Below are 11447 nucleotides of genomic sequence, written 5' to 3' on the forward strand. Positions count from 1 at the left end.
AAAGGAAACGAGTGGTACACACCTCGAGGATGGTCCAGCATGTTCCGTTGGTGGCTCAACTGACTGCGAAGGATGAGAGGGATTAGGGTTCCTAGGGGGTCACCGTAATCCTCAGGTCTCCCATGTCACTGCCCAAAGCAACCCTCTGGGGAGGGTTGGATCGAGGCAGAGGCACGGGGACTCCGCCCCATTGCAGGAACGAGAGTCTCGACTGTAGCTCCGAGATGGTCATCTTCCCACAATGGGTACATGACTCATCCACAAACGCTGCCTCAGCGTGTTCGAGGGCCAGACACACGAGGCAGCGATCTTGACCATCCCGTGACCCCAGGTAACGACCACATCCAGAAACACACAGATAGAAAGTAATCTTGAAAATGACGCGATCTATCTGTGTAAGCTGTTTTAGGGACTGCTCTCACTGGTGCTGAAGCACGCAGGGGAACAGTCACCGCGTAGACAGACAGGAATGTGCACCTGTCAGTGCGCTGTCTCTCTCTCACTGGCAGGTCTTACCAGCTGTAAAAATAGCTCTTGAGCGCTACCACTGGCGCACCTTACCAGCTGTTAAAATAGCCTGTTTGTTTGCTTAAAAAAACAAAGGAAACAGAAAGGAGACAGAGAGAGAGAAAAGGCCGCTCGCGCTGCTGTGCTTTCACGCCCGCAACGGGATGGAGAGGTCCAAGAAAGACTCATCTTGACTTCACAGTCTTGATAGAAGGCATCAAAGTGCTGGGCTCCGAAGCAAAAAGCTGAAGTGCCTATTGTTTCCCAACCTGCACCGCAAATTACCCCGTAAATATTATTCAGGTACCCTCCCACAAGCAGAACTCTGAGTTGGGGAAAGGTGGCCACATGTAACAGTACAGGCCATTGGAAAGACACAAAAGGCCCATAGAAAAGGACTTATTTCCATTAATTCATAGGGTCTTCCTTCTTCTTCTGGTTGCTGTTCGTGTGAAAAGACGAGACATCCAGTCAGACTGCGGGACCTTTCCCCAAGTGCACAGCCATGCAGCCGGAAGAGCCTCAAGTTAGAACCAGCCCAGTCATAACTTCTGTATTCATAACTGAGTCAAAATAACATCGCAAGCTAATTTTTTTATTCAACCTCGAAGAACTTGATTGCACCTTCACCGCCATTAAACTACTTTCTTCTGAGACTGCATACGAACGCTCGTTCAATGGCTAAGGCATTCCAAGTATATCGTATATAATCACATCCCGCCAGTGTTTGCTTATGGACACTTAGGCCCTGTCCTAAATGTCACCCTAAGCCCTCCTGGTCTTCAAGACCATACTTTCGTGACATAATGCCCCTGTGGCCAAGTCTGCAAGAGTGCAAGTGCACATGAAGTATGCATTTGGGCCTTAGTTCCAGAAACAATTCATTAACACTGATTGGCAGATAGAATCAAAGGTTCATCCTGGTTAACATGGCCTCATTAGCCCCTGCTGGTAGTTAATGTCCTAATTATACTATCTGCAAAAAGCATCCTTCTCCATCGGAAGACATACAAAGTTAGCCATATGTTTTGATCAAATAAATATGTTTGCCAAGCAACATTTAAATTGTAAATATTTATTTATATTTCAGCAATTTGTTTTAACAGTAGCCAATTTTGTTTGGAGGGATCTTATATTTCCAGGGGTCCTATTGCAGCTGAGCAATAGCCCATTGAGATGAATGGGAATGCTAACAGTAGCTTTCTTCAGGTATTATAGACCTCTCTGGATGGCACCACAAGATGGTGCACAGGCCCTGGTGGTGCACTAGCAACTACCACTGTTGACTGTCCATTTCACACTTTAAAGTGCCAACAACCTGTCAACAACAACACCTTCATGTACACATGCAAGCCAAATATCATAAATGACTTTAAATTGTACATAAACCTTTGGGAACAAACTAAAAACAAAAAAGCACTGAAAATGTTTTAAATGCAATGAAATGTATCCAACTTTTTTCCTGGCAGCTGATGTTCTTAATATTATGACTATACAATACCCCATTTTACTTGTGGCATTAAACAAAATTGTCCCACTTTAAATTAGGTGCCTTTAACTACTATTTCCTAACATTTAAATGACTCATTAGTAAAACTCATCAGTAGTTAAGGACACCTAAACGTGAGACAGTACACACAATTTATAGATAGGGGTTCCCAACCTGTTTTGTGCCAGGGACCAGCATATTCATAAAAAATTTTCCAGGGACCAGTTGTCAATTTTAATACCTCAATTTTAAGATGCATCGTTTGGATCTGGAACAAATCACTGTGTAAAACAGTAACAGCCTATCATTTATTTGCATATAATGAACTAGGTGGCAACAAAGGCTACTTGTATGAATATACCAATCTTTTTAAACTTTCAGACCGGTTCACAAAATGTTTACCTTTTCTCCCATACAATTAGGTCTACTTCAAAAGCAACTCACACAGCACTCACTCACTAGCAGGTGGCAGTAATGGCGAATTGTATGAGAATACCAATCCATTTCACCTGTCAAATCTCTCCAGAACCATTAAAGATAATCACTTCAACAGCAACTTCGTGTTTTCACTCACCAACAGGTGACAACAAAGGCTAATTGTACGAAAATAAGAGCCAGTTTCAACAGTCAGACAGTTTCAGAATACAATTGCAAACACACAGTGATTTCAGCCAATAATTTTTAAAAGTATAAAATGAGAAATTAAGCTTTAACCTTTAACAAAAGATACCAGACCAGACCAATGAGAACAAAACTATTTTAATGTGAGCATGAACTGCTTATTGATATTACTATATTTGTAGCTGAGCACAAGACAAGCTGTTCTACCTAGGCATCCGTAATAAAATAAAGCGAAATTTAAAAAGGTCTGCTTTACAAATATGAACTAAAACCAGCTTAGAGTCTGATATCCATATCAGTGAGACCTCTGGGATTGCTTGGCAGCCACAAGAACATCATACTGGGGCTTGATGATTGACAATGAGACACGCAGGGCATTCCTTACATCCAGTCTGTTTCTAAATCTGGTCTTAGTGGCAGTCAATGGCTTCATTGCTTCATTGCAGAGTTTTTCACCACAAATAACACACAACGGATTTGGCGCTACGGAATTGCCTGTTATTCGTAAATCAATACCTAATGTATGAGGTAAAGTTATCGTATTTACGATTGAAGCTTGACTTTTTTTTTCTCTCTCTCTCTCTCTCAGTGCTTTAAGTGGTCCAAAATAGGTGCCGGTACTCTATTATTATTATTTTTAATTTTTTTGCTGACTCCCCTCCTCCCCTGGGTAACAACAACAACTATATTGAAGGGGTTTTATATACAGCAGTCAACAGACGACCTTATAAAAATTAATTTTATTGTGGATTTGCTTGAGCTATAAAGAGCTACGAACATAAATAAAGTGTGCAAAAGGGTATTTAAAACATTTTGAATAAAATGTACATAAAATAAATTATAAAACATAATAACATAATAACCATAGAACAGTAGAACATAAAAATGAGTCTTGCTATGGTTCATTTCTTTACCCGTTTCACACACCCTATCCGGACCACGTTGAGTTGACACCATGGTTGACACATGGACTCATGGACAACCCTCATGTAAACACCCTAATCAATCCAATTGAGCTCGATCCGAATGACATTTCGATCGGATTGAAAGGGGTGGTTTAGGCCTATCCCTTATGTAATCCGATCGAGAGAACATGTAAACACTTCATCGGATTGAAAACCGAATCTGAAAGGACTGCGCATGTGCACTGACATTAAATAAACGTAATGACGTATAACGCGTGGAACGAGCTGTTTTTCATCTTGAATAGTGTCATATTAATAAGTTTCCCGTCATTCTAAAATTCTCATTTTACTCGCGCGTTTGTGAAGTGAAGCAGGACAACGTCCCACTACTTGTTGTGGATTCTCATCCACCACAGACGTCTGGTTTTGGCCGCGGGGAGGGGCATTTTAACTGCGTGATCAGCACGGCAAAACGGTTAATATGCTCTAAATTATGACCAGAGACGAATTAATATTACGTCTGCTTTTTAAAACAAATAAAGAACCAATTGAGGAGAATATTTATGCGCGGGCAGCGGGAAACTCTGTATATTCGTGCAGTTTGCGCGTGTCAAAAAATCAGATCCGATTTGAAACTTGTGACATATAAACGCGCACATCAACCCGATTACTTTATTTATCATTCATGTAAACACCGATTCATCAATCGTATTGATTTCATTCCGATTGTGTCCATGTAAACGTAGCAACTGACAGCGGCAAAAGCGACGCATGCTCTTTTCACTTGTAAAACTCAAGGTTGTATGGGTAATGTAGTCTCTGCTCTCGGTGGGACGAATTAGGAAGCGTGCCGTGCATTGTGAAGGGCGCTCTGAAAAGCGGCAGGACAGCCAAATTATTAAAACAGATGTGCAAATGAGCGTACCGGTACGCTAAAAGCACGTTCTGGGCGCACGGAGTGGTGGCGGTACGCTCAAGAGCTATATTTGGAAGTGGCGGTACTGAGTACCGGCGCGTACCGGCCCACTGCTCTCTCTCTCTCGCTATTTTCGAGTTGGTCATCGCCTTTCCTTTTACCGGAACGGTCCGCAATGAAATTAGCCATTGAACTTTGCTGAGGCCCGCTCATCTCTCCACTTCTCTGTCACTTCAGGTGCACCGCGCTTTTTTTGCAGCCCGTTCAGATACGACGCGTTGCTAAGCAATCCCAAGGCGCTCAAAGAAACACATTTTTAATCTATTTATTGTTTATGTTTTGGATTAAATAACACGACGTGTCATAGCACTTTAAAAGCATTTAAAAAAAGACAATTCTTATTGTTAAAAAAAAAACATTATTCTGGGAATATTTCAAGGCCCGGTTCCCAGGTCCGTGGACCCGTTAGTACCGGGCCTTGAAATATTCCCAGAATAATGTTGTTTTTTTTATAATAATAATTGTCTTTTTTTAAATGCTTTTAAAGTGCTATGACACGGTGTTGGGAATCACTGAGTTAGACAACCAACTTATCAAAGTTATTTCTTTAATTATACATGTATTTTTCATTTAACATTTATTGTGCATTCAACTCATATCTAAAAAATAATAGCATTAAGCATAAAAATCAATATAAAAAATCAATATAAAAATGAAAGATAGTAAAACCTATCAACTTTACAGTGCATAGTAAAAAGAAATTAACAGAGAAATCTCAAATGTTTAGGGCAAAATCAATATAAAACAAGTAATATATACAGAATTAAAAAAGAAATTCACTTTCCTCTAACAAATGAGTACGTAATCCCTGAGAACATTGCAAACCTTCTTTCAGATGCTGTTTTCGGCCTTGAGAGAACAGGATGCTATGCACAGATAGCACACCTAAAGGTCAATCATTTTCTTTATGTAATGACAATATAAAAGCATAATTTGGGGTTGTGAACATGAACTGACTCATTATGAGACAAGACTGGCTCAGAGTTCTGCCTCAGACTGGAATCGGCAGGTTGTCCCTGAAACAGGAAGCTTGTTGGGGAACCGGGTAGCTGCACAGATCCTGATATATACGAGCCATCTGATCACTGGCCATGTCATCTGAGATCTCCAAATTCCCACTGCTATACTGGGATCGCCGGGCAGTCACTGTATCCACCAGTTGCTGACAGTTCAATGCTGTAATCTGTTTGGATAAAGAATTAGGTTATTGCTGTGTTTCATAATGTTTTCAATTCAGGTAATTAAGAATATGAATAGAAAAATGTGAAAATAAGCTAATTGTCTATAAGTAACCTAACAAATGTAATTCATATTAAGAAATTAGTCTTTAAGGTTCAGATTAACACTTTACAATAAGGTTCAATAAGTTAATGCCCTAGGCATCATACACTAAAAATGGACAACAACTTTTTACAGCTTTAATTAATCTAGGTTAATGTTAATGATAACACTTTACAATAAGGTATCGTTTGTTAACATTAGTTGATGTATTAACTTACATGAACTGACAATGAGAAATGTATTTATTAATCTTTGTTAATGTTAGTTAATAACAATCCAGCTGTTCATTGTTTGTTCATGTTAGTTCACAGTGCATTACATAATGTTAACAAATACAACATTTGATTTCAATAATTTATTAGTAAGCTTGTTTTAATATCATGAATTGGAAAATACACTTAATGAGATCATCCATGTATGTAAATATAATATATTTCATATTAATTACCTGCACAATGATTAATTTGCTCTTGACAGTGCTGAAATCATTAAACTCTTCCCCAAAGCAAAGCATGATGGTGGGCTCTGGAGGGTGACAATGACCCTCTTGATATAACTGCAGTGCTGCAAGAAAATAAAACAAACAAATGTATATATATTTCTTATTTTTATGTGTGATCTAAATCTTATCCGTTGTTGATTAGTACATAATTACTAAATCAGGTCAATTGTATTTCAATAATAAGTACAATAAATAAATTGATAAACTACACTCATACATTAAAATGTATTTATTTATTTAAGAGTTATTTAATTAGACAATAACTTTATTAATGATCTTTCAGTACCTTATATACTGACATGCAATTGTGAACTGTATTTCAACAGTCTAGTACTGAAATAGACCTTTACAGAAAATCTGGAGTTATAACATCAGACCTGCCAACCTTGAATTTTTTTTTTTGAGTAGGATCAGCGGGGGGTGGGGGTGGATGTTTAGCTGAATAAACGTTAGCCAATACAAATACATTTATAGAAAGATAGTTGACAATGAATTGACAGGAGTCCTGTCACATGACCATTAATAGCAAAACGAATCACTTATTCTAAAAAGAATATCAAGTATAAGTTAGACGATTCCGACATATGAGGGCTGTTAACAGTAAAACTTCTGTCTTTTAACGAATTTTAAAAACATTGATGGTAATACAAAATGCTTTCTGACATTTTGACAGAAAAAAACACAACCAAAAACAAAATTTAAACTTAGCCCGTCAGTTTACAATTATCTTCTCTCTCTGTGCACGCGGTCAGTGTTTGTGAGAGAAAGCTCGTGCAGCACTGATAGAACCGTACTTTTTAATCCATAAGTAACTGATGCGATAGTTTTCATACAAAATAATTATGTAACATAATTAGGTAGGCCTACTTTAGTTATTATTAACACAATAACGTAACACATGCAGACTACGTTTCTCAACACTGAGAATGAATAAATAAACGCCTGTTTCTCCAGACTCACGCTTATCAGTAATCCACAAATTACAGAACTTTCATAATCACTAAGCCATAGCGATTTTAATTTTATTTAGATTTATTGTTCAGCATTACTTAATCATTTTATAATTTGCATGGTTGAATGATGTTTTCCTCTTATCTGAGTGACCATGAATGACGAAGTATTTTAAGATAATCCATGCGATCACTCCCGTGTGATCATCGAATCCAGATTAAGTTAACTAAAAACAATATTTCAACTTTCCACATCCACCCCAGCCCGTTTACCTTCAGGAATCAGAAGTATCGTGACTGTACTGTCCTCGCTGATGAACTCAGTCAGAAGGCGGGCCGCGGAAGTGGAAGCGGGATTGAGCGGGATTCTTTATAGAGTGCCGAAGTTATGACGTCAATTTGTAGGCCAAAACGCGGAAGTGAGTTAGCATTTTAGCACTTCCGGTTCCCTCTCCCCAAAGTCTATTGGTTTTTTGAATGGGTTTTTGCTAAATCGCCTGAAATAAGGTCTGTGGTTAACAAAACCTCTAAATATTTTCATGTTTTGATCTATGACATAAAACACACCAGTTACAACCTGCTTGTGGTTTTTTAAACTTTATTGTGTCTGCTTGTGGTTTTTAAAACTTTATATAGGCTTCAAAATGTATAAATTTTGGATTAACTTGTAAAGATTATCTTGATAGACAAAACGTGTAAGGGGCACAACTCTTTGTTGAACACATATCTTATTTTTTGCGATTTTCCAAAAGTCTATGGGGAAAATGCATAGCTTTTCGATCGAGGGAACCCATGCGCCGCTAACTTCGGAGTTGTCCTACAAAGTGACGTCATAACTTCGGCACTCTATTGCTGCCGATTTTCAGACTCTTTTTAATGATAGGCCTTACGCATCTGTCAATCATCCTCGCTTGCTATTTGGGGAATGAACCCAGCGCTATGATTGTCGAACTTCGCTTCTTTTGCTCTTGCTTGATTTGAGAACTGCTCGTGCACAGAAGCGTCACCAGGTTTTTGCGTAGTTTAGAGTGACAAATCGTACCACCGTACTTTGAGGTCAAAATGCGTATCCGCTACACAAAATGCGTACAGGTTGGCAGGTCTGTAACATGACTAGGAGGATCTTTGTTTACCTTGCAGGAACCTGGCAGTGTCAAAGATCTTCACCACAGCATCTCGCTCTAGTTTGCCAGGGTTGGGGTTGTACTGAGTATCCTGGCCACTCCAGAATACTCTGCTCTGACACAGACGTTTGATAAAGATGCCCTCTCGGTTGGCACGCAGCAGTACGCCACGCTCCAAGTGACTGAAAAGCTTACGGGTGACATGACGCTGGCGTTCGTTCTCAATGAGGTCAACGGACGGGAACCGGATGTTCTGGAGGCTGTCCGGTCCATACAAGAAGCCATTAGCCAAAGGGGGCTGACAGGGGGAGATACGGCATCCCTCTGGATGAGTGGTAACCATGCTGCCTACCAGCCGACCTCCATAGTAGAAACCGATCATCATCTGAGAGAATGCTGGAGGCATGGAGAAATTTGCGGTCAATCATCCCACTCAAGCAGCAGTAAGACTATCAAGGAGTTAAAACAGTGTTCCGAGGGTTTTCCATGATTTTTCTATAGTCAACTCTATTTACTTTAATTTTAAAAATTAATATATACAAAGAGATAACGTTCTCTTCAAAGTCTAATATATATATATATATATACATACACCATGATATTTCCAGGTTTTCCATAGAAGTAGGAACCCTAAAACAATTAATTAATTAATCAACTGCTAAATTAATTTTACCATGGTCACTTTGGGTATGGAGGCTATAAAAGATGATGAAAATAAAAAAATAAAAAATTGTGTTGAACAATGCTGAACATGATAAGTTTATATAACATAAATAATATAACATAAATGGGGGCAGTCATGGCCTAATGGTTAGAGAGTCAGCTGCGGGTTCGCAAAGCACCTAACTCCGAATCGCTCCCCGGGCACCACAGCAAAATGGCTGCCCATAGCTCCGGGTGTGTGTGTTTTTTCACTACTTACTACTCCTAATGTGTGTGCACTAACTTGGATAGGTTAAATGCAGGGGAAACATTCTGAGTATGAGTTATCATACTTTGCCTTCACATGTCACTTTCACTTTTTCACTTACATACAACAGAAAACACAACACATACACAGCAGAAATTACATACCAGCACTGAATGTCCCTGCAGGATCCTGATGAACAACAGCAGCTGTGAATGTAAATAAAACACATCAATATGAACACAAACAAGAAATTAGTCTTACACCGTGTGTAGCATGTAAATGTGCAGCAGTGCTATTTTTACAATTTCTTTTTATTATTTTTGAAATTAGTTCTCAAGAAAGTACTTATGTTAAAATTATTTTTATCTTCTTTCTTAAAAATTATTAGAATGTAAAGAAACAAGTCATAAACAGTGGTACCATTGTGAGATCCTTGCTGCCACCATTCCTGCACTGAAATCATGTTACTGCCTTCATCCAGGGGAGAATGACTACGCTTCAGGATGCCAATGTATTCCTCATTTGAAGACTGCACACAAACATTATGTAGACATGAGCCATCAGAAAAATTTCACAACAGTCCACAATAAATCTTTATTCCCCTCAATTCCTTCAACCTTCATAATTCTAAGGGAAAACAGAGCAGTTAACAGGTGGAGAAATGACAATACCTCTTTAGTAGGTCCATCCAGGTCGGGTGAGCAGCCCATGACAGTGGGGTCAATGTCAGTGATTGTGCTTTTACCCACTACAGAATAAAATATATACCATTAATTCACTTAAATTGTAAAGACAATGGGATATTTAGATAAATAGTAAAGGGTCACTCTGTAGAGTCACTGAAGTTTTTTGAATGTATGCTTGTAAGAATTTGCCTCTGTGCTATTTCTAATGTTTCTTGGAAAAAAAAAAAAAAGCACACACACACAAACAGACACACAAACACACATACATTTCTGTTCCTCCTCTGGCACAATCCGGTACACTTTGTAAGGCTCAGAGATGTCAAGCTGGGATCGGTCAGTAACTTCCTCAAAATCTGGGCTCTTGTTGAGTGCACAGCGCAATCTGGTCTTCCATGTCGCTGGTTCAGCTTTATCCCCCTCCTTAAACTTCCCTTTAAATATCGCCCACGCCTGTGAAAACACATGCTTAGTCAGACATCACCACAACATCAGAATTACTCTCAAGAAATAGACTTGTAAGGTAACTGAGAAGCTGAATATGGAGCACATTAGTAGAAGGATATTTCATGATTCTTGATGAGAGAATGATTCTTTTTTTAAGAATGATATACACACAGGCAAATTATTTCATTAATATAATAACTACAAAAAATATAAATTAGTACCCCCACCAACCAATATTTACAGTAAGAAGAAAAAAACCTAGCAGGAGATTGAAAGCAAGCAATGTCAAACTGTGACAAAATCTAAAAGGGAGGACCTATTCTTCCGTCGGTTTTAACAGTAGTTAATTTAAACATATTGTGTAGCCTACCCTATGACATCATCTAAATACATATAATCTTATGATCTACATATTACAAAATAATGGTATACTTTTATCAAACAAACATACAACATTATTATTATTATTTATATTAAATTAACGCTTACTTTGAAGATGGACGCATCCACCTCTTGGTTGTAGTCTTGTTTTCCTGCATGTTTCCAAGGGATTCGAAACATCGTGTTGTTCTCATCCTCCCATAGCAGTCCATTATATATGTTACTGTTTATCTGTTCTATTAGCCACTGTTTCAGTCTGCGACCACCCGGATTCATCCTTTACACTCTTACTTAATTCTTATGCCGTTACAGCGGGCTGCTGAGGAATATACATTTCACATTCACAACTATCCACGCAGCTTTATTTATAATGAAAAAGACACCCGCTCAAGCGAATAAAGAATGTCGTGACAGCGGATTGGTCTGCGCAACGCCCAGGCGTCCAATCACTACGCGTTATGGCTGGCGACATATGAATATGTAAAATACATTCTATGAAGCGGACGCATTTACAAGAAATCTCAGTCTAGTTCTGGAGGTGTGAAGTGACCTGAGGGGAAAGAGGGGAATGAGTGGGAACAGGCTCAACCTCTTGATACCTAAACCCAGTTTACTGTAGTTTTCTAAATATCCCAAAGGTTGGATCTGAAGATAAATATCCTAAAAATGGA

The 11447-nt window shown here is 38.8% G+C and overlaps 1 protein-coding gene across 1 annotated transcript; it reads right to left on the reverse strand.

Annotated features, from left to right (window-relative positions):
- Positions 1-5028: 5028 nt before the first annotated feature.
- irf8 (interferon regulatory factor 8) lies at positions 5029-11175 on the reverse strand. The gene is made up of 8 exons (XM_077248189.1): positions 10885-11175; positions 10218-10401; positions 9937-10013; positions 9686-9794; positions 9430-9471; positions 8365-8751; positions 6228-6343; positions 5029-5681 (listed from the first exon to the last, which is right to left on the reverse strand). The coding sequence occupies exons 1-8, from the start codon at positions 11050-11052 to the stop codon at positions 5490-5492; spliced, it is 1275 nt and encodes a 424-aa protein (XP_077104304.1). The 5' UTR covers positions 11053-11175; the 3' UTR covers positions 5029-5489.
- Positions 11176-11447: the final 272 nt, after the last annotated feature.

The sequence above is a fragment of the Siphateles boraxobius genome, unplaced genomic scaffold (genome assembly GCF_051911475.1).
Source record: "Siphateles boraxobius isolate OS27281-9 unplaced genomic scaffold, OSU_SipBor_1 30, whole genome shotgun sequence".
Taxonomy (NCBI): Eukaryota; Metazoa; Chordata; class Actinopteri; order Cypriniformes; family Leuciscidae; genus Siphateles; species Siphateles boraxobius.

What these genes read in the sequence shown, in the direction of transcription:
- irf8 (XM_077248189.1), bottom strand. Translation starts at nt 11,052, where the DNA reads ATGAATCCGGGTGGTCGCAGACTGAAACAGTGGCTAATAGAACAGATA. An exon ending in GCAGCAAGGATCTCACAATG is followed by an intron (nt 9,472 to 9,685) that starts GTACCACTGTTT and finishes TTACATTCACAG; the next exon opens with CTGCTGTTGTTCATCAGGAT. An exon ending in CACTGCCAGGTTCCTGCAAG is followed by an intron (nt 6,344 to 8,364) that starts GTAAACAAAGAT and finishes ATTTTCTTGCAG; the next exon opens with CACTGCAGTTATATCAAGAG.